Genomic DNA, 20,818 nt, shown 5'->3' with positions numbered 1-20,818 from the left:
GCTGTGACCATAGGAATATTTTCCTCATTGAGGTCTAACCTGTCAAAAAGGCAGTTCCAGTGACCCTTTAATCTGCCAGAAGCACATTCAGTGGTCATTCTGCACTGGCTGATCCTGTTGCAGTGCTCCTTGCTGCTGTCAAGGATTATGGGGTAAGGCTTCATGAGCCATGGGAGTAAGGGGTAGGCTGGGTCTCCCAGGATCACTATGGGCGTTTCTACATGGAATCTTCTGGTCTGGAAAGAAAGTCCCTGCTTGCAGCTTTCTATACAGGCCTGTGTTTTACTGTTTGATCTAATACAGTGTGTTTAAGTTGAAGTGTCTGGGTGACTATTTAAGGTAATAAATTGCCGTATTATTCCCGTAAAGGAATAACAGACTTACTATATTTGTACTTTCCAGGAAAGGGGTGGGCAGTACAGGATATATGCTTCTTGGGAAGGTCTGGGACTGGAGTGTTGGGTCACCCTATAGTACAACCAAGTCTAGTGAGAGACAGGGTTTAGCTAACAAGGTGCAGTTACACATAGACACTCAGGGTGTGGCTTACATGCTTGAAGGCTGTGAGTGGCTCAGATGGGAGCCACTAAAGTGAGGCATTGTAAGGTATCCAGGGTTGTAGGGGAGGGGTGATGCAGCCCCCTTTTAGTCTGGATTGTGCCCATTTGTCACATCTTTGTAACTCTTCACGGTCAGTTTTGGACTTAACTATCAGAAATAATTTTGCATTGTACAAACTTTGCTACCTCACTGTTTAACCCTTTTTCCAGATCATTTATGAATATGTTTAACAGCACTGGTTCCAGAACAGATCCTTGGGGGACCCCGCTATTAAGCTCTATCCATTCTGAAACTGACCATTTATTTCTACTCTTTTTGTTTACTATCTTTTAACCAGTTACTGATCAATGAGAGGACCTTCCCTCTTATCCCTTACTTTGCTTAAGAGCCTTTGGTGAGGGACTTTCTCAAAAGCTTTCTGAAAGTTCTTTTTACCCATCTATAAAGTTTATTATTTATGATTCACTAGACAGAGCTCTCTACTGGTTTTGGGAATAATAGACTTTGGTTTTAACTTTCCTCGAAGAGAGTCCCTGCCAGAGGTGGACCCACACTCAAAGATATAATTTCTGTTGAAAGGTCTCCACAGAGAGACATATGGAAGAGATTGCAACTGAAACAATCATTGTTTTTGTTCTGTTGAGGTATTGTAACTTTTTCTCTTCCTTTCTCTAATAATTAGTTATCAGTGGTGAGCTGGAGCTTCAGCTGTTCGCGCAGGAAGCCTGGGAGGGCTGAGAAGCAAGCGGTGCTTCGTGCTCAGGCCCAGGGAGGCGGAGGGGAGCTGGGGTGGGAGGGCGCGAGGAGGCCACCTGGACCACAGCAGGTAACGGGGGGGGGAGGGGCACGCAGGGGAACGGCTCCCCTCCCCAGCTCAACTCCGCCTCCCTGGGCCTGAGTGTGAAGCCACCGCTTGTGGAGGCGGAGCAGAGGTGAGCTGGGGCCGGGCACGGGGCAGGGAGCTGCCGATGCGTGCTCTGCACCCACCAAATTTTCCCTGTGGTTGCTCTAGCCCCAGAGCACCCATGAAGTCAGTGCCTAAGGCGCCATTTTTGATGTGATCAGTGGGGGGAGCTGCTGCTCCCCCTGCTCCCTCCCTAGCTATGCTACCCCGCCCTGAGAAGCCAGAGGGACCTGCTAGATGCTTCCTGGGAGCTGCTCCAGATAAGCACCACCTGGCCCCCGGCAGGTCCCTCTGGCTCTTAGGGGCGGGGCAGACACCCACTGCAGTGGCCCACGAGACCCTCCTGTCCGGTTCTGGGAGCAGACAGGGGAGGGGGGTAGATGGGGTGGGGGCGCACGTCAAGGAACGTGGGGGGTTGGATGGGGCAGGAGTCCCGGGGGGCAGGGGTGGGACACGACCCCCTCTTGGGGTGAGGAGGGAACCAGTTAAGATTTTGGCAGCTCATCATTGGTTATGATGATGTCCCCTAAGGCAGGGGTGGTGAACCTGCGCCTGAGAAGGAGCCAGAGTTTACCAATGTACATTGCCAAAGAGCCACGGTAATACGTCAGCAGCCCCCATCAGCTCCTCCCTCCCAGCTCCTCCCGCCCACCGGCAGCCCCGCAGATTAGTTATTTCGTGGTGTGCAGGAGGCTCGGTGGGGGAGGGAGGGGGGGGAGCGAGGGCACTGCAGGCTGAGGGGAGGGGGGAAGAAGGGGTGGAGTGGGGGCAGGGCCTGTGACAGAGCCAGGGGTTGAGCAGTGAGCCCCGCCTTCCCCCCCGGGCACATTGGAAAGTTGGCACCTGTAGCTCCAGCCCTGGAGTCAGTGCCTATACAAGGAGTCGCATATTAACTTCTGAAGAGCCACATGCGGCTCCGGAGCCACAGGTTGGCCACCCCTGCCCTAAGGCATAGGAAGTACCCCATGTGACTGAAATAGCAGTCACATCCCTACATTGGCAGTGAGGTCTGCTCTGTCATTTCTTGTTTCTGGAGTCTATAGTATAAACTTGTAGTTATTTTTAGAATAAAATTACTTGACACTCAACCACTTAAAATTGCCTTTTTTGCATACTACTGCTTATTTTTTGCTTTATATGTTGAAGCCATTTAAAAGGGTATGATGTATTCTTATTCAGACTAAGATTTCTCAAATTTAAAATATAAATGTTCTCATCCATTGATCATGAGTTTAATAATCCTGAATAATTACAGTTGAAATCTACTGAATCAAGCCATAACTCAAGGAAAGACACACACATATTCATACTGCCATTTAAAATTCTCTGCTTGTTTGTCCAATCCTTCCTAGTTACTACCTCCATGCTGTATTTCCATTACTGTCCAATCATAATGAAATTGGTCAAAATCCATTTGACTAAATTAATGAACTTCTGAATAAAATTAATACCAATATCTGAGAAATTAAAATGGAATGATTGTTTTCTTTTTACTTATTAATTGGGGCTTTTATAAAAACTTATGAAAGCGAACCAGCTAAAATGCAGTTCATTTGTTTTTGTTATAGTTATTTTTCTGTCCTGTTTACATTAGGTGGTGTTAGGGAAAAAGGGTTCCCCTCCCGTCTAGGGTTAGGAGGGTAGCCTTCCCTGGACTTCTGTATTTAGCCAAACAAAACACAGAGTCTTGGCTCTTTGATAAAGTGAGGCACTTTATTGCTAGCAAATACGACAGCTGAAGGGCTCACCAATTCCTTTTCAGAGGAAAATGGTGAAGCCCCGAACAAAGAACAGGGATGAGCTTTTATAGCTTGGTTCAACATACATTGTGATATCTCTTCCAGTTCGAACCGGTTAACCCAGTCGGTTTGAAGTTCTGGGGTAGGTACGAGCATGGAGGCTTATCTGTATAAGGAATTCTCTTCCCAAAAGCAGGGAGTGCAGGTTACACACAGTTCACATTCTTTCTATCCATAAACAAAGTAGAAAGGACAGATAAGCATAGAAAAAAGACAGCAGCGTAGCTTTACATGATTATAGGGTTGTTTTCTGGGTTTTTTTCCCTATCAGTTGTGCTTGTAAGAATAGGTAGAAAAATGTTGGATGTGATTTTTCAAGTTGATATCTCTTTAATCTAGTTCCTTTGGTCCCCGTTATATAAGTGACCCTTTTTTCATAAGGCTCTCATGCCATCTTTCAAAACTACTTTAAGAAACTTATTAGAAGTTGCTTTACAAATCCCTGTAAAAACTACTTTGCTTTAAAAATAAAAAGCTTTTTGTGAAAGCTTTAAATTAGCCTACAGTGTCTCTTGAGTCTCGTCTCTTCTCTTCCTCTAGGTCTGAAGTGATATTCTGAAACCTGGTTCCAGTTAGTGGTAACTGAGTTTGTCATTAAACAGGCCATTAATTTCCTATCCTTTTCCCCAGAATCTGTCTTCGGAGAAGATAGGCTCCATACTTCCTATATGTGTGTGTTTGGGTGGGAGAATACCAAACCCTTCTACTGTTTTTTTTTTTTTTCCCCTTGACTAAGCCAGGGGATTTAAAAAGTTCCTCAAACTTTTTGTAACACTGCAGGATAAAAATAGAGGGACCACTATTTCTGTTCAGTATTCAGTTACCGGTAAATTACCTGAATTGCTGCTGCATAAGCATAATCTTGCTTATACAAGTTCACCAAAGAGTAAGACCCTTAGGAAGGTATGTGCAGTACTTGCACAACTGCAATGCCAAAATGAGGATCAGATCCAGATTCCAAATTGAGATTAGTACTGAATAAAATATATGCATAGAACTCCAGCTAGAAAAAGTACAAATCTCCAAATTAGGGAAGTTATGGAAACACACCATTGAAACCACCTTAGCCCTAGCAGAATGACCTTCATCCCTCTTATAGCCTTGGATCTGCATGTTCAGACTTGAGAGGGGACACGTGTGTGTGTGTGTGTGTGTACGTACGTACCTAGTGTGCACTCTAAAGTACCAGAAGTTCATTGGTAATGGAGAAACATATCTTGTGTGAATATGCAGAAGCAATATTCTAAGAACTACAGTTTCTGGTGAGTGGCCTTCATTTAATTTAGGTGCCATTTATATTTTACCACTGTGTAACCTGTGGAGTTTATTACCTCTAACCAATTAATCTCTCTTCCTGCCGGAGGGTCAAGTGGTCTCCATATGAAAGGGTGTTAAAGTATTTTGTTACAGTTTCATAAGGCTTTCCTGTTTTATTCACATAATGTTTCTAGAAACTTTTTATTGCCTTTTTTTCCCCCTCACTCATGTATTTTCTTGGAAGCTTTTGCCAAATTCATAAATTGCTAGTGGTCTTTGTTCAACTGTTTTATTTTTCAAAGCTTTGTTTTGATATTGTTTGATGGCTGAGTTTGTGTCTAGTACATGCCAGACACAAAATGTGTGTCAACATTGGTCTGCACAGTTTCTGAAATGGGAGTGAAAACGATATTGCATTCATCTGGCCTATGTTTAAGTAGTCCAAGGGTATGTCCACACTATGAAATTAGGTCAATATTATAGAAGACAATTTTTGGAAATCAATTTTATACAGTTGATTGCGTATGTCCACACTAAGCGCATTAAGTCAGCAGAGTGCGTCCTCACTGTCGTGACTAGCATAGACTTATGGAGCAGTACACTGTGGGTAGCTATCCCACAGTTCCCACAGTCTCCGCTGCCCATTGGAATTTTGGGTTAAGCTCCCAATGCCTGATGGGGCAAAAACATTGTCGGGGATGGTTTTGGGTACATGTAGTCAGTCGCCCCTCCCTCCGTGAAAGCAACGGCAGACAATCGTTTCGCGCCTTTTTTCCATGCAGACGCCATACCATGACAAGCGTGCAGCCCTCTCAGCCCAGCTCACTGACACTGCTGCTGTTGTGTCCTGGGTGCTGCTGGCAGCAGACGGTGCAGTAGGTCTGCTAGCCATCGTCATCCACTGCTTCTGCTGCAGCTCGCGGGATTCATTCTGGTCCTCCTGGGTGCTGCTAACCGTTGTCATGCACCGCTTCCGCTGCAACTCGGCTCTGCTGCTATTGTCTCAATAGTGAATTTCTCAATGTTGTCTGCCATGGGCTCCCGGGTACGTGTGTTCTTCCTCGGGAAATGTGCGCGGTGCTAACTCGTCCTCCACCACTTCCGCTGCAACTCTGCTCTCTTGCTCTCCTGAATCCATCTCACAGGTCCGCTCGTCGTTCTCTATAAATATCTATTCTCGTGGCATCCATCTTTAGCCACTGCTTCTGCTGCAACTCTCCTCTCCTGCAGATGCCATACCATGGCAAGCATGGAGCCTGCTCAGATCACTGCGGCAGTTATGAGCATTGTAAACACCTTGCGCATTATCCTGCAATATGTGCAGAACCAGAAACTGCAAAAGCAGGCGAGGAGGCAATGGCAGCGCGGTGATGAGAGTGATGAGGACTTCTCTCAAAGCACGGGCCCTGGCCATTTGGACATCCTGCTGGCAATGGGGCAGGCTCATGCTGTGGAATGCCAATTCTGGGCCCAGGAAACAAGCACAGCCTGGTGGGACCGCATAGTGTTGCAGATCTGGGATGATTTCCAGTGGCTGTGAAACTTTTGCATGCGTAAGGGCACTTTCATTGAACTTTGTGACTTGCTTTCCCCTGCCCTGAAGTGCAAGAATACCAAGATGAGAGCAGCCCTCATAGTTGAGAAGCGAGTGGCGATAGCCCTGTGGAAGCTTGCAATGCCAGACAGCTACTGGTCAGTCGGGAATCAATTTGGAGTGGGCAAATCTACTGTAGGAGCTGCTGTGATCCAAGTAGCCAACGCAATCACTGAGCTGCTGCTGTCGAGGGTAATGACTCTGGGAAATGTGCAGGTCATAGTGGATGGCTTTGCTGCAGTGGGATTCCCTAACTGTGGTGGGGCGATAGACGGAACGCAGATCCCTATCTTGGGACCGGACCACCGTGGCAGCCAGTACGTAAACCACAAGGGGTACCTTTCAATGGTGCTGCAGGCACTGTTGGATCACAAGGGGCGTTTAAATGACCTCAGTGTGGGATGGCCGGGAAAGGTACATGACGCTCGCATCTTCAAGAACTCTGGTCTGTTTGAACAGCTGCAGGAAGGGACTTACTTCCCAGACCAGAAAATAATTGTTGGGGAATGTTGAAATGCCTATATGTATCCTTGGGGACCCAGCCTACCCCTTAATGCCCTGGCTCATGAAGCCATACACTGGCACCCTGGACAGTATAGTTGAACACCCTGGAGCTGTTCAACTACAGGCTGAGCAAGTGCAGAATGGTGGCAGAATGTGCATTTGGACGTTTAAAAGCGCGCTGGCGCAGTTTACTGACTTGGCTAGACCTCAGCGAAACTAATATTCCCATTGTTATTGCTGCTTGCTGTGTGCTCCACAATCTCTGTGAGAGTAAGGGGGAGACGTTTATGGCGGGGTGGGAGGTTGAGGCAAATGGCCTGGCCGCTGATTACATGCAGCCAGACACCAGGGCAATTAGAAGAGCACCCCAGGGCACCCTGCGCATCAGAGAAACTTTGAAAATCAGTTTCATGACTGGCGAATCTACAGTGTGACAGTTCTGTTTTTCTCCTTGATGAAAACCCGCCCCTTGGTTCACTCTACTTCCCTGTAAGCCAACCGCCCTCCCCTCTTCGATCACTGCTTGCAGAGGCAATAAAGTCATTGTTTTAAAATCATGCATTCTTTATTCATTCATCACACAAATAGGGGGATAACTGCCAAGGTAGCCTGGGAGGGGTGGGTGAGGAGGGAAGCACCGGGTGGGGTGGTGGAGGAGGGGAGGAGGGAAGGACAAGGCCACACTGCACTTCAAAACTTATTTAATGCCAGCCTTCTGTTGCTTGAGCAGTCCTCTGGGGTGGAGTGGTAGGGTGCCCGGAGGCACCCGCCTGCCGCCTCCTCCTCCCCCCCCCCGTATGTTCTTGGGCATCTGGGTGAGGAGGCTATGGAACTTGGGGAGGAGGGTGGGCGGTTACATGGGCTGCAGGGGCTGTCTGTGCTCCTGCAGCTCCACCAGACACTGGAGCATATCAGTTTGATCCCCCAGTAGCCTCAGCATTGCATTCTGCCTCCTCTCATCTTGCTCGTCCCTCGTGTCCTTGCGTTCATTTTCTGCTTTCCTGGACTCTGACATTGTTTGCCTCCAAGCATTCTGCTGAGCTCTTTCAGTGCGGGAGGACTGCATGAGCTGAGAACATTTCATCGCAAGTGTGTTTTTTTCACCACCTTATCTGCGCTAGCCTCTAGGATGGAGATAATAGAGGGAGAGTTGAAACATTTGCAGCTGTGGGAGGAAAAAAGTGAGAGTAGTATTTAAAGAGACACATTTTAGAGAACAATGGGTAGACTCTTTCACGGTGAATCAAGCTGTTAACGTTACACAGCACATGTACTTTTGGTACAAGGTCGCATTTTGTCCCTTACATTGAAGGCCTGCTGGTTTGGTGTGAGATCACACATACAGGGCCGGGCAACAGAATTCGGCTTGCAGGCAGCCATGGTAAGCCACAGTCTTTTGGCTTTTTCAACCTTCATAATGTGTGGAAATGGTTTCAAACAGCAGCACCCTCCTTTCACATACCAAGCACCTGTTGGGTTAGCCATTTAAAAGGAGGGGCTACATTGGCTGTGAATGCATCCCAAGTCTTCAGGACAAATTAATCATTAAACATGCTTGCTTTTATACCATGTATTATAGTTACAAATGTACACTCACCAGAGGTGCCTTCTCTGGCTTCATGGTCTGAGAGCCTGCTTTGGGAGGGTTGTGAGGGTATTGGCTCCAGGGTCATAAACAGTTCCTTGCTGTTGGGGAGAATGGTTTCTCCTATTGCCTGCTGTGTGCTATCCTTCTCCTCATCCCCAGAATCCTCATGCCTGTTGCGTGAGACTCCCCCCTTGCAGGTGTCCACTGACAGGGGTGGGGTAGTAGTAGGGGCGCTCCCTAGAATTGCATGCAGCTCATCATAGAAGCGGCATGTCTGGGCCTCTGACCGGAGCGGCTGTTTGCCTCTTTGGTTTTTTGGTAGGCTTGCCTGAGCTCCTTAATTTTCACAAGGCAGTGCTGCAGGTCCCTGTTGTAGACTCTGTCCCATCATGCCCTTGAAGATTTTGGCAAATATATTGGCATTTTGTCTTTTGGAACGGAGTTCTGATAGAACGGATCCGTCTCCCCATACAGTGATCAGATCCAGTACCTCCTGTTCAGTCCATGCTGGAGCTCTTTTGTGATTCTGGGACTGCATGGTCACCTGTGCTGATGAGCTTGCCACGCTGGCCAAACAGGAAATGAAATTCAAAAGTTCCTGTGTACCTGGCTAGTGCATCTGAGTTGAAAGTGATGTCCAGAGAGGTCACAATGGAGCACTCTGGGATAGCTCCCGTAGGCCAGTACCGTCGAATTGCGTCCACACTACCCCAAATTTGTCGTGTGGACACGTGGAGAGTTAAATCGATCTAATGCTGCTAAATTCAACCTAAACTTGTAGTGTAGACCAGGGCCCAGTGTGACAACATTTTCTCTATTGAAATAGAAGTAGTGGCTAGTGTATGAAAAGTGGTTAATCTTTGTACGCTTTCGTTTCTGAATGTATAAGTCTGAAACGGGCATCTTTCAAAAACATTGGTATGTGTCAGGGTGACAATTTCTAATGCTTAGTGCCAAAACCACATTGCAATATATCGGGTGGCCAAATTTACTGACCCTCCAAGTTGCACACGACAATCTTCAGAAGTTCGAGAGCTGGGGCTCAGGGCTTCAGCCCTACTGCTGCTGAAGCCTCAAGACCCCCTCTCCCTTCTGGGCAGAAGCCCTTATCCCACCACCCTTATCTGGCAGGCAGAGGTGCTGAGCTCTGGTAGGTGGAGAATGGGAGAATGTGGAAGGCTCTGCGAGCCACATTTTAACTGTAAAAGAGCCACATATGGTTCGTGAGCCACAGTTTGGCCACCCCTGCAATATAGAGTTCTGCTGGATTTCCCTTCTCCAGTAGACCGTGTACAGGCTTCTGGTACTTACCATTTCAAGTTCCTTTGTAATGTAGGTCCTTCTTACTGACCTGCTTTTGTACTTTTTCATGTCCCCTGCTATGCCTCACCAATTATGCTAGTTGTTTTGCCTATATGTTCACTTCTTCCAAAAACACTTTCTTTTCTTTCTTTCTTCCATGCCAACCTTACGCATAGATTCTTCTGGAACTAGTCGTTCTCCACCCAGGTTTTGAATGGGACCTGATCTAGTAATGGCCTTTGAGATCACCTACTGGATGAGGTTTCCCATGCGAGATAGGCAGGCAAATGCCTCTCTTCCCCCATTCATGCATTGCTCTGGGGCTTAGGCAGGAGTTAGGCATCTGGGTACCTAGAGTGAGGCAGTGGAAGCTTGGAACTTTCTTTCCCTGAAAATTTAGACATTGTGAGTTTAGGCACCTACAGGGGTATGCGGAAGTTTTATGAATCACAGTGGTGCCTAAACCCAGACTGAGGTGCCTAAGTGTGTTTGTGCCTTTGGGCCCTTGTTTCTAGTCACTGTCAGCTCAGTTCACTACTACAAATACTTCCTTTGTTTAATACACTGATTAGTTTTAAATGCAAAATGTGTTAAACTTTTTTCTTAGGTGTCCAGCATATCTAAATTACTTTTGTTAAATCATTAAAAAATGCTGTGTTTATGCATTTTAATTGAATTCTAATCTTCATCCTGTTGCAGCTTGACACAAATCACAAGTGTGTGTATGGAGGGGAAAATTCCAAAGAGTTAATAAGAAATGTGCATAATTCACCACTTATAATAATAAAAAAGTGTAAAAAATTAGGAATCTGAATAAATGAGGTATATTAACAGCTTAAATAAGTGTATAGCTATAGTGTCTCCTCCTGGTTAGCAAAAAAGAACCAAATTTAGTGTAAAGGGTATATTTTGCTGCAAATCAACACGGCTTAATGGTTACCAACCAATGAGAATTGACCTCTTGAGTAAATAACTAAAATACAAATCAAGATTTCTTGCTGTGTGATTTAAATCATGATTAAAGTTGGTGATTTAAATCACTTGGATATAAATCAGAGATGGGCAAACTACGGCCCATGGGCCACATCCGGCCCACGGGACCCTCTTGCCCAGCTCCTGGCCCAGGAGGCTAGCCCCCGGCCCCTCCCCCGCAGCCTCGGCACGACATGCTGGCGGTGTAGTGTATTAAACTGCTCTGCGTAGGAATGTGCTACTGGTAGCAGTTATGGAGAGTAATTTAATAATGTTATTAAGATGTTGAAGTAAAAAGAAAACGGTACAGAGTTTAAGCATAGAAGTTTCTGGTTATTAGGGAATAAGGTACAGATTATCAAGGGGTGCGAAATTCGGTTTAGGAACGGGTGGTGTAAGGAATACCTAATCTGCAATGTCCCCGATTGGGGGTTAAAGTTTAACGGGTCAAAGTACAGACATTGAGATATGGGGGTATGTTCATATAATGGCTATGTTCAGGTGTGCAGTATAATGAGTGGATATGATGATGAGGATGGATTTACCCTCATTTGGTGGGATTTAATGTTCAGTGAGTTTATGGTTCCAGTTCATATGGTCCAACTACACCAGTGCAATGCTCTGGGTGGCTGGGCAATGCTCTGGGCGATGCGGCTGTAGCGCTGCCAACCACCGGTGCTCTGTGCTGCGCGGGAAGGGGGCAGGGAGCAGGGGGGTTGGATAGAGGGCAGGGGAGTTCGGGGTGTTGGTCAGGGAACGGGGGTGTGGATGGGGTCGGGGAACGGGGGGGGTTGAATGGGGGCAGGGGTCCCGGGGGGCAGTCGGAAGGAGGGGGGTTGGATGGGGTGGTGGGGGGCAGTCAGGGGCAGGGATTCTGGGGGCAGTCAGGGGACAGGCAGTGGGGGGGTTTGGATGGGGCTGGAGTCCCGGGGGGGGGGGGGGGTCAGGGGCCGGAGAGAAGCAAGGGGAGGAGGATAGGGGGTTGGGGCACAGCCTCCCCTAACCGGCCCTCTATACAATTTCCGAAACCCGATGTGGCCCTCAGGCCAAAAAGTTTGCCTGCCCCATATAAATCAATCCACCCTGGCCTATGCAAACGCATATTGCACTTCCATAAATCATTCTGATGTATTTTACACATACTTGTATATCTTAGATGTATCAGCCCAAAATAACTTCTTATAGTGGGGCCTCAATCCTTTAGGTGCTACTGTAAATAATCAAAATAATAGTTTATATTTGCAGCATCTGGAAGTGCACCTGGCATTGTAATAAACAGTCACTGTATGGATGAAAACTTCTTAGATAACTCTGGGGTCAATGGTCTTACTCGGTGTTCCAGTAAAAGTTTACATGGATGTATGTATTCTGAGTGCAGATTCCATAGGCAAATATACCTTTTAAGAAAATAAATATCCTATTCAGAATGCTATTTTTGTTATATACAATTATAAGATCTTTAATGTTAAGTATTTTATTGCTTTCCTCATGGGACTAGTGTTTTTAGTTGTCTCGTTTTCTGTACAGTTTTGAAGATATTACTTGGCTGTGTTAATTAGCAGTTTAGGAAATCCATGGAGCACTAAGCAGCAAATGCAAAGTTTTCAACTGGGACAAATACGCTACTAATGTGAAACTTGCATTTAGAAATACACAGATAAGATGAAACACCAACATTCATAACGTTTGTTTTGAGTTGGGACTGAATTTATGGTAAGCATAACCACCAAAGTTTTAATTTTTATTCTGTTCAGGTATGAAGACACTTGGGCAGCCCTTCACAAAGGAGCTAAGGAATGTGCAAAAGCTGGAGAGGTAAGAAAAAAAATTACATCTGTTAAAATATCTGAAGAGCTGTGAAACTTTTTAAAAAAATTCTAATAAATATCAGTATTTTGATAAATGATTCAAATTACATTACAGTTGGATAATTGTTAAATTGGACTTGACTGTTTTTACTTGATTAATCCTGTACAGTAGAACCTCAGTTACGAAGATCTCAGGAATGGCGGTTGTTTGTAGCTCTGAACAAAACATTAGGGTGGTTCTTTCAAAAGTTTACAACTGAATATTGACTTAATACAGCTTTGAAACTTTACTATGCAGAAGAAAAATGCTGCTTTCCCTTTCTTTCTAGTAATTTACATTTAACATAGTACTGTGTTGTATTGGCTTTTTTTGGGTCTCTGCTGGTGCCTGATTGTGTACTTCCAGTTCCAAATGAGGTGTGTGGTTGACTGGTCAGTTTGTAACTCTGGTGTTCGTAACTTTGAGGTTCTGTTGTATTTAGCAGGTGGTAGTTGTTGAAGCAGAATTTCCAAAATTCCTACAAAGTCTGTTGCTTCAGATTTAAAAACTCCTCACTATACCAGATGGGTGACTTAAGGTACATCTTCACTTGTGGCAGCATGTAATGTACAGACACTGCATGCCCAGCTAGCTGGGGCTAATTGCAGTATATACAGTGAGGCGTGCCTTAGGAGATAGAGTGCCATACATGCCTGATCCCCCACGATATATACCGTTCACGAGCTCTCGACATTTCTAAGCAGTGCCTCATGCATATACACTGATATTTTTGGCAGTGTAGTGCCCTGTTGTCTTCCTGCTGCCAGAGCCTTTCACTGCAGCGTGTAGCTACACTTGTTGTCCCTGTACTCTACGTGCTGCTGTAGGTGTAGACAAAGGTATGTAGCCTTGATAAATCTGTTGCTATTCACTGCTTCTCTTTGAAATCCTAGAAGAAGATGATCTTCCTATCCCGTAACAAAGGGGAAGGTATTTTTGGAGCTTTTCTCCTTGTCACTCATTTTTGGGGGGAAAACAGTTTTCGCCTAGGAATTTATTTAATTAGGCTAAACACTTAATTTAATAAAACAAGCATCTACAAACTTAAATATGAGCTATTATTCTCCAAGCATCATGTATGTGAAATTATAAATATCTTACAATTAGTAAAGACTAAATCAGGCTTGTAACATTATAAGATTAAATTGTTGCAAAATGGTTAAGATGGTTATAAATGTTGATATTTAGAATATAAGACTGGAAGGAACCTCTTTGGTCTTAGAGTCCAATCATCTACTGTCAAAGGTTTACCCCCACTGCTCTGTAAAATTGCTTTGACCATTTTTGAGCTGTCATGCCTGAAGTTTTTCACATTTTTCCACATGACTGTAATATGTGAAGAAAGATTTGTTGCTTTATTGTATTTATTTTCCTTAAGTATAGAGTGCTGGAAGAGTGTTTTATTAATTTAGGTTACATTTCCAGCTTACAACTTCATATTTAAATGATATTTTCCCCTCTAGATAAAACCCTGTATCCAGTACTGAGAATCCTTTTGTAGGAGAAGTATAAAATTAAAGTTAGCTTAAGGTTGGTTAAGGAAATATATATGTGTTGTAAAGAAAAGTCCTGACTAGCAGGTAGAAGGAAGGCCTTGAAAACAATGAACTACAAGGCCAGCAGGAATAAAATAGGGAGGATGTCTGGTTCAAAGAATAATAAGATAAGGGGAAGTTTCTAAAAAGAGAGCCTCTGATCAATAGGGGTGACTGAAGATGGTTTTAAATCAAACAAAGAGAATCTTAACATGAGCCAACACGGCCCTTCCCCAACCCACACACCAGTGTTAAAGCCTTTGTGAACCCAGTTGCAATGGGAAGCTGTTGCATGGCAAAAAGGAGGGGAGGAAAGGCCTTGGGAAGAAAGGAGGTTGTAAAGCTTATCTGGATTAAGACTAGAAATAAGGGTGAACTGTCTCAAATTGGTTTTTAGCTGAAGTCATAATTGGCAGTGACATCACTTGTTTGGTAACGGTATAAAAAGTAAAGTCTTAAAGGGTTCATTGCTTATATCTGCCTGACCATGTTGGAGCCAATCAATATGGGTTTAAGCACCCTGAGTTTAGCCTGAGTTTGTAAGTATCTTGATCAAGATACTTATACGTGTTTGCTTACTGTTTGGATGTAGTACGTTGCATATTATTTAGACTTTTTAGGCATGTTTAGCGTTATTGCATAAGTACCATTTGGCCTCTGAATGTAATAAAGGAACTTATGATTAAATTAGTGTTTGGTGGTTTCCCATATTCATTTCAAATATTAATAATTCCAACAGTTGTGTTCACAGAGAATTATATTGTTTATATTTTAAAGATGATGTGATAGCAGTTGGATATTATTTTGTGCCTTCTTTTCCTTTACAATGTTTAAAGAGGTCTGAAGGACTTAAAAAAACAAAACAAACAAAAACCCACCACTTTAGAGCTGCATATTTTTTTAACCGTAAAAATGTCTGGAATTTCATGTTTCTTTCCTTGAGGGCTTCTTCAGAGGACCCAGAGATGTGAATTGAGAGCTCTCCGTCCTTAATTGTAAGGGCAGCAGGGCAGATAAAAATTAATGTTTTAAAAAAATAAACAAATATCAGATTTTTAAAATTTAAATTAAATACAGGTTTATTTTTAAAAAATAAACCTGAAATTTTGACAGTTGTTAAGGCCTAAATTTATAATCTATTTAAATGTAGAGTAAATAAAAATAATACTAAATAGCACGTTTGCTAAGTTTTTAAAGAAAGTTTACTACTGCACTAGGTAAAATCACTGGCTAATCCGAGTTTAAGAGCTAAAACAGCTTTTGATAGCAGTAGCTTGTCTCTACACCTGTAGAAGAATATTCTCCTCCTTTTGGTTTACTCATCTAGTTCATTCAGAGTTAAGAAACCAGTTGGAGTTGAAAAAGCAGGGAAAATTCCAATCTATATATAAAAACTAGGTGAGGGAGAATGAGATCAACTAGTCGTAAAATTTTGAAGGATGTGGTGACCAGAAACATTCTGTTCAATTCACTTAATATAGATAATTCTCCCTTTGCTTAATAAATCAGTTTTAAAAGCAGAACATGTTTTGATAAACCTTTTCTTATGTATTAAGCACATTTAGGGTAGTTTTATTTAACTTAATACTCCTGAGGGAATTGTGCACCAAGAAATAAAAATTCTACACACAATATTTTCAAATTCTGCATACTTCATTTGTCAAAATAACACAATATAATCATACCATTTTCAATTATTTCCTGACAAGTATATTGAAATAAATTACCAAATAATTGAAAATGGTCTGCAGAATTTTAAAATTTTTAATTTTTTGGCACTGAAGTCCCTCGAGTATTGGGTTTCTGTGTGGTGGAGTCTGTGTGCTGGCAACTCTGTGGGGGGGATCTGGAGGCACAGTGGCTTGTTGGGGGTTTTAGGTGCAGGGGGAATGGGACTGAAGTGTCCAGGGGCAATGGTTAGGGCTCAGCGGGGTGTCTAGGTGCTGGGGGATTGGGGCTTGGTGGGGTGTGGGCCAGGGTGTAGCTGGTTGGGGCTCAGTGGGGTGCAGGTCTGGGTGTGGGGGGTTCCTGATGCAGGGGGTGAGGCTGGGGGGGGGTCTGGGGTTCTGGGTGCAGAGGTTTCTGATGCGGGGGGGGGTTCCAGGTTTGTGGAGGGGGGAGGCTTGGCGGGGGGGAGATCAGATGCATGGGCATTGGGTGAATAGGGGAGCAGCTCCCAGCACAGTGATTCCTTCACCTATGGCTGAGGAGCGATGGGGCCAGGAGGTGGGGGGAAGGGGTCATTGTACGGGGAGCTGCTCCCTCTGTCTGTCTAACCTCTGTGCATCTGGACCCACCCCCAGCCGAGCCTCACCCTCTACACCCAGATACCTCCTGCCAAGCCCTGCCCCCATCCCACTTTGCAGAGCTTCCTGTAGCTGTGGGAGGTTTCTGGGGGGGGTTGATCTGACCCAGCCCCGGCTGATCCGGGCAGAGGGGGGGAACTCTCTCTCTGTCATCCTTCTCCCCTTCTTCACCCTGCCCAACTGGGACTAATGTCCCTGGGCAGTCGGGGCATCCCCAGACCACACTCCTGCAGTGATTTACCTCTCCCCCAGCTGCTCTGGGTACCCAAACACATGCATCCCCACTGCTGGGGATAGGTGAGTGAGCACAAGTGCAGCTTTTCTTTGCTTCCCCACAAAAACCAGTTTTCTGTGTGAAAGAGAGTCTGCGGGGGGACATGTTTCTGTATGCCCACAGTGGCGCAGAATTTGCTAGGAGTAAACTAATAAACAAAATTTTTAAAAGCTGTTTTTGTCCATTTTAATTTAATTTTAATTTCCATCCAAGTAGACGTTGATATTGTTTGTTTTTTCATTTATCTAGTAAATAAGAAATGCATCATTCACCTTTTCCTAACGTCATAAAAATTTAAAAAATTAAGCATCTGAATAAATGTATGTAAAGCTGTATAGTATACTTAATCTATACAGATTGATTTAAGCAATTTTCCTGGTTAAGAAAAATGAAGCATAATTTAGTGTAAAGGCTGTATTTAGTAACAAATCAACATGTTTTAATGTTTACCAATCATTGAGAATCAAAAATAACTAAAAAGTACAAACATAAAAAGATGACAAAAGATGATTTAAAACAGTTTCCTGCTTGCTGATTTAAATCACTCTGCCTTGAAGGACAGGGTATTCAGATACTTAAGACCTTAAACTTGGGGGAGAGGAGGGCCAGAATCTTCACAGAGAAGCTGTTTTTTATAAATATTTACTCCTGAAATAAATAGAAATAAATACTTGATCATGAATAGCAAAGGCTACATTTTATGGAGACTTCCTTTTAGTGCATATTGAACTTAAACATTTTTAACCCCACCCCCCCTCAATCTGTACAAAAGCATACTGTGACCATCTCTCTCAGCAGTGAAAGTTCATTGCTCTAGTCATAGGCTTTGTGGATGCATGGATTATAAAAATCAATCAAGATGCTCAAAAGCTGAAGTTCATGAATTAATAATCACTATTTTGCAAGTAAATACAAACTAAGTTTTATCATTGGTTGTAAATATTACAGCTAGTGGATAGCGAAGTTGTGATGCTTTCTGCACACTGGGAGAAGAAGAGGAGTAGTCTAATAGAGCTGCAGGAACAACTTCAGCAAATTCCAGGGTTTTTAGGAGATCTGGAGTCCATGACAGCAAATCTGGGTAAGTTGTGTGATGTGTTTTTTAACAGGTGTAAAGGGCATTGTAAAAAATTTAGTCACATAGGACTGACAATAATTCAGCTGTTCTGTGAATTATATTTATATAATTATAAAGCTATTTTTACTCTAATAGATGATTTCTCTGTTTTATAGAATGTCTCTGTTGCTTAAATGCTTACATGTTTGTAACAGTTGCCTGAAAACTAGCTGGTTATCATACATAATATGAGTGTATTCAATTATTGAACACTCCTAGATAATTTATCTGTAAATTGCATTTCTGCGAGAGAATCGCCTAATCTGGCAAGGAGAATGGGACTGGGAGCCAGAGAGAGAAATAGGGTGAAGGTGGGAACTAGGACTCAATAGGTGTGTGTGTGTGTGGGAGGGGTGGAGACTGAGAGATTGGCTGAGGAACTGGGGGTGGGAAGAGAGATTGGTACTGAGGACCTGTGGAGGCGAGGGGAAACACATCTGACGAGAAGCTGGGGTGTGGGATGAACTGAGACTGGCTGGGCAAAGAGACTGGGACAAGTAGCTAGGGGGGACACATGGGGATTGGAACTGAGATGCAAGGGAGCCTGGGGTGGGAGATTAGGATTGGAAGCCAGTGGGTATAGAGAACATGGGGTAATGGTGGGGGAAACACAAATTGGTTAAGGAGATGGGGAAGGAGATTTGGGGTGGTTTGGACAATGGGATTGGGATGGGGAACTGGGACAAGTACAGTAACTCCTCACTTAATGTCATCCTGGTTAACGTTGTTTCATTGTTACGTCCCTGATCGATGAGAGAATATACTCATTTAAAGTTTCGCACTGTTTCCTTATAACATTGTTTGGCTGTGGGGGCTTGGAAGCAGCGTGGGCTGGCAGCCCCCCCATTCCCCATCAGCTCCCCTCCACCACACTCCAGTGCTTTCCGCCCCTCCGGCGGCCCCTTGGATCAGCACCTCCCCCTCCCTCCCCACACCTCCTCTCTGCAGCAATCAGCTGTTTCACGGGTGGTCAGGAGGCTGGGGGGAGGAGAGAGGATGTGCTTGGGGGAGGGGGTGGAGTGGGGGCGGGCCTGGGACAGATCTGAGGGTTGAGCGCACTCCCTCCCGCCCCCCCACCGCCCCCCGTGCACTTCGGTAAGTCAACACCTGTGCAGCCATGCATGCACTGTCTGGAGGAGGGAGTGGTGCGTGTATAATGTGGGTTCATCATCCTGTTCTGTTTCCCCAGGGAAGTGTTTGCAGCTGCTGTTCTATCGTATCTCCTCCTTTGGTGCTGCCTTGTAGAGTGTGAGGTTACATTAACAACAATGTGTTAACCCTTGAGGGCTCAGCTGAGTGCTAGTTCATCATTTAGCAGCAAGGCATTCCCTGGGAAATATCCCACCCGATATCAACACGGTTGCTTTAGTGAAGCTCAGGGAGCTCATGAGCAGGTCCCCAGACAATCCTGTGATTAGAACTTGTTTAAAACTTATACTGTATATTGTGACAAAGTTCCTCCTTTGCCTTGGTAGGTCCTGCGCTTATTGGTGGATTTGCTCACCTCAGAGGTTCATGGCAGCCCAATAGTTTTGCTAGTGGCTCAAACCTGCCATTCGCTCAGCTAACCTCATCACTGGCCAGCATGGGGAAAAGGAAGTAGAACAATCCCCGCGGTCTCTGCTGATCCACCTAGTGGGTCAGAGGACAGGCCAGGGACCTTCCCCTCTGGTGGGACTCACGATCCAGGTCAACTCCTCTTATATCCAATATGGGGGAGGGGGATGGCGGGAACCCGGAACCTCCCTGTACTCCAGGTTCCAATCCAGGGCCCTGTGGATCACAGCTGTCTACTGTGTTTCTTGTAACAGCTGTGTGACTGTTACAACTCTCTGGGCTACTTCCCCATGGCCTCCTCCCAACACCTTCTTTATCCTCACCACAGGACCTTCCTCCTGATGCCAGGTAGTGTTTGTATTCCTCAGACCTCCAACAGCATGTCCTCTCACTCTCAGCTACTTGCGCACTCCTCACTGACTGAAGTGAGGTCCTTTTTAAACCAGGTGCCCTGATTAGCCTGCCTGTCTTAATTGATTCTAGCAGCTTCTTAATTGGCTCCAGGTGTCCTAATTAGCCTGCCTGCCTTCATTGGTTCCAACCAGCTCCTGATTGTTCTGGAACTGCCCCTGTTACTTTACCAAGGGAAAAGGGACCTGCTTAATCTGGGGCTAATTGTATCTGCCTTCTGTCACTCTCCTGTAGCCATCTGGCCCGACCCTGTCACAATATATAATGTCTTTTGTCTGGTGAAAAAAATGTGCGTGGAACCTAACCTCCCCTATTTACATTAATTCTTATGGGAAAATTGGATTCGCTTAACATCATTTCATTTAAAGTCGCATTTTTCAAGAACATAACTACAATATTAAGCGAGGAGTTACTGTAGTCTGGATGAGTGAAATTTAGGACTGCTGGGCAAGAAGGCTGGGACCAGAATGGGAAACCTGGGGAGTGGAAACTGGGATTGGCTAAATGAGGAAAATGGGATTGGGATGAGAATCCATGGGTCAGGAATAGACAGGAGTGGGACAGGGATGGATTGGATGGCACAGGACAGAAGGCGGGGCAGAATACTGTGCCCACTGGAGCACACTCACATATTCTATGAATTAGGAGAACTGTATACTAGAATATATGCTGTTTGTATTTGTATTTGAGAGAATTATGATTTTCAGTGTTTTTGAAAAGTAGAATCACTGTTGTAAACTGTTTGCTTCAGCTTTCAAATCAGTGCCATATTAAGAACATCTGATAGGCTGCTTTCAGTAGAGGGAGAATTAGAGGGTCTTAGTAAATGTTACAATACCGACAGTATTCTTTACTCTTTAAAATGTACTAAATTTAGTTCTATCACAGCTTTCTTGTATATTTTGCTTTAGAATATGTAGCTGAAAGCTTTAAAATTATACACTTATGAACTGCACTCTGTAGGCTAACTCTTCTGCCTCCTAGAGGTTTATACTATATATTTCTTTCATCTTGTAAATTAGAGCAAGTATCACTTATCACTGTCTTGTATTTCAGAGTTTATGGGTATTTAGAACTGAATCATTCTCAGTAGCCTCCATGTCAGTCTTCACAGTGGGCATTCCCCATCTCCAGGGGCAGGCTGACCGTATCTGTGCTCTGAGCATAGGACTGTTTCTCAGGAAGAACGCTTCAGAATTCTTTGCCTCCAAATGGCACACAGATGAAATGTCTCCCTTTGTAGCAGAGCCTTTACAGGATTTGTAAAAGATTAACTTTAACTTTTTCTT

General features: G+C 44.5%; 1 protein-coding gene across 6 annotated transcripts in view; it reads left to right on the top strand.

The window, feature by feature from the left end:
• The window catches only part of DTNBP1 (dystrobrevin binding protein 1), a 173,949-nt gene that overhangs the window by 23,949 nt on the left and 129,182 nt on the right, over positions 1-20,818 (top strand). For all 6 annotated transcript variants that reach the window (XM_075125366.1, XM_048839914.2, XM_048839918.2 and 3 more), the window contains 2 exons: positions 12,236-12,296; positions 17,393-17,525. In XM_075125366.1, the coding sequence (XP_074981467.1) occupies positions 17,414-17,525 (112 nt within the window). In that variant the 5' untranslated portion in view covers positions 12,236-12,296; positions 17,393-17,413. The remainder of the gene's footprint in view (positions 1-12,235; positions 12,297-17,392; positions 17,526-20,818) is intronic.

This window comes from Caretta caretta, chromosome 2 (genome assembly GCF_965140235.1).
Source record: "Caretta caretta isolate rCarCar2 chromosome 2, rCarCar1.hap1, whole genome shotgun sequence".
NCBI classification, from domain to species: Eukaryota; Metazoa; Chordata; order Testudines; family Cheloniidae; genus Caretta; species Caretta caretta.
This window is presented reverse-complemented; position numbering and strand designations above follow the sequence as displayed.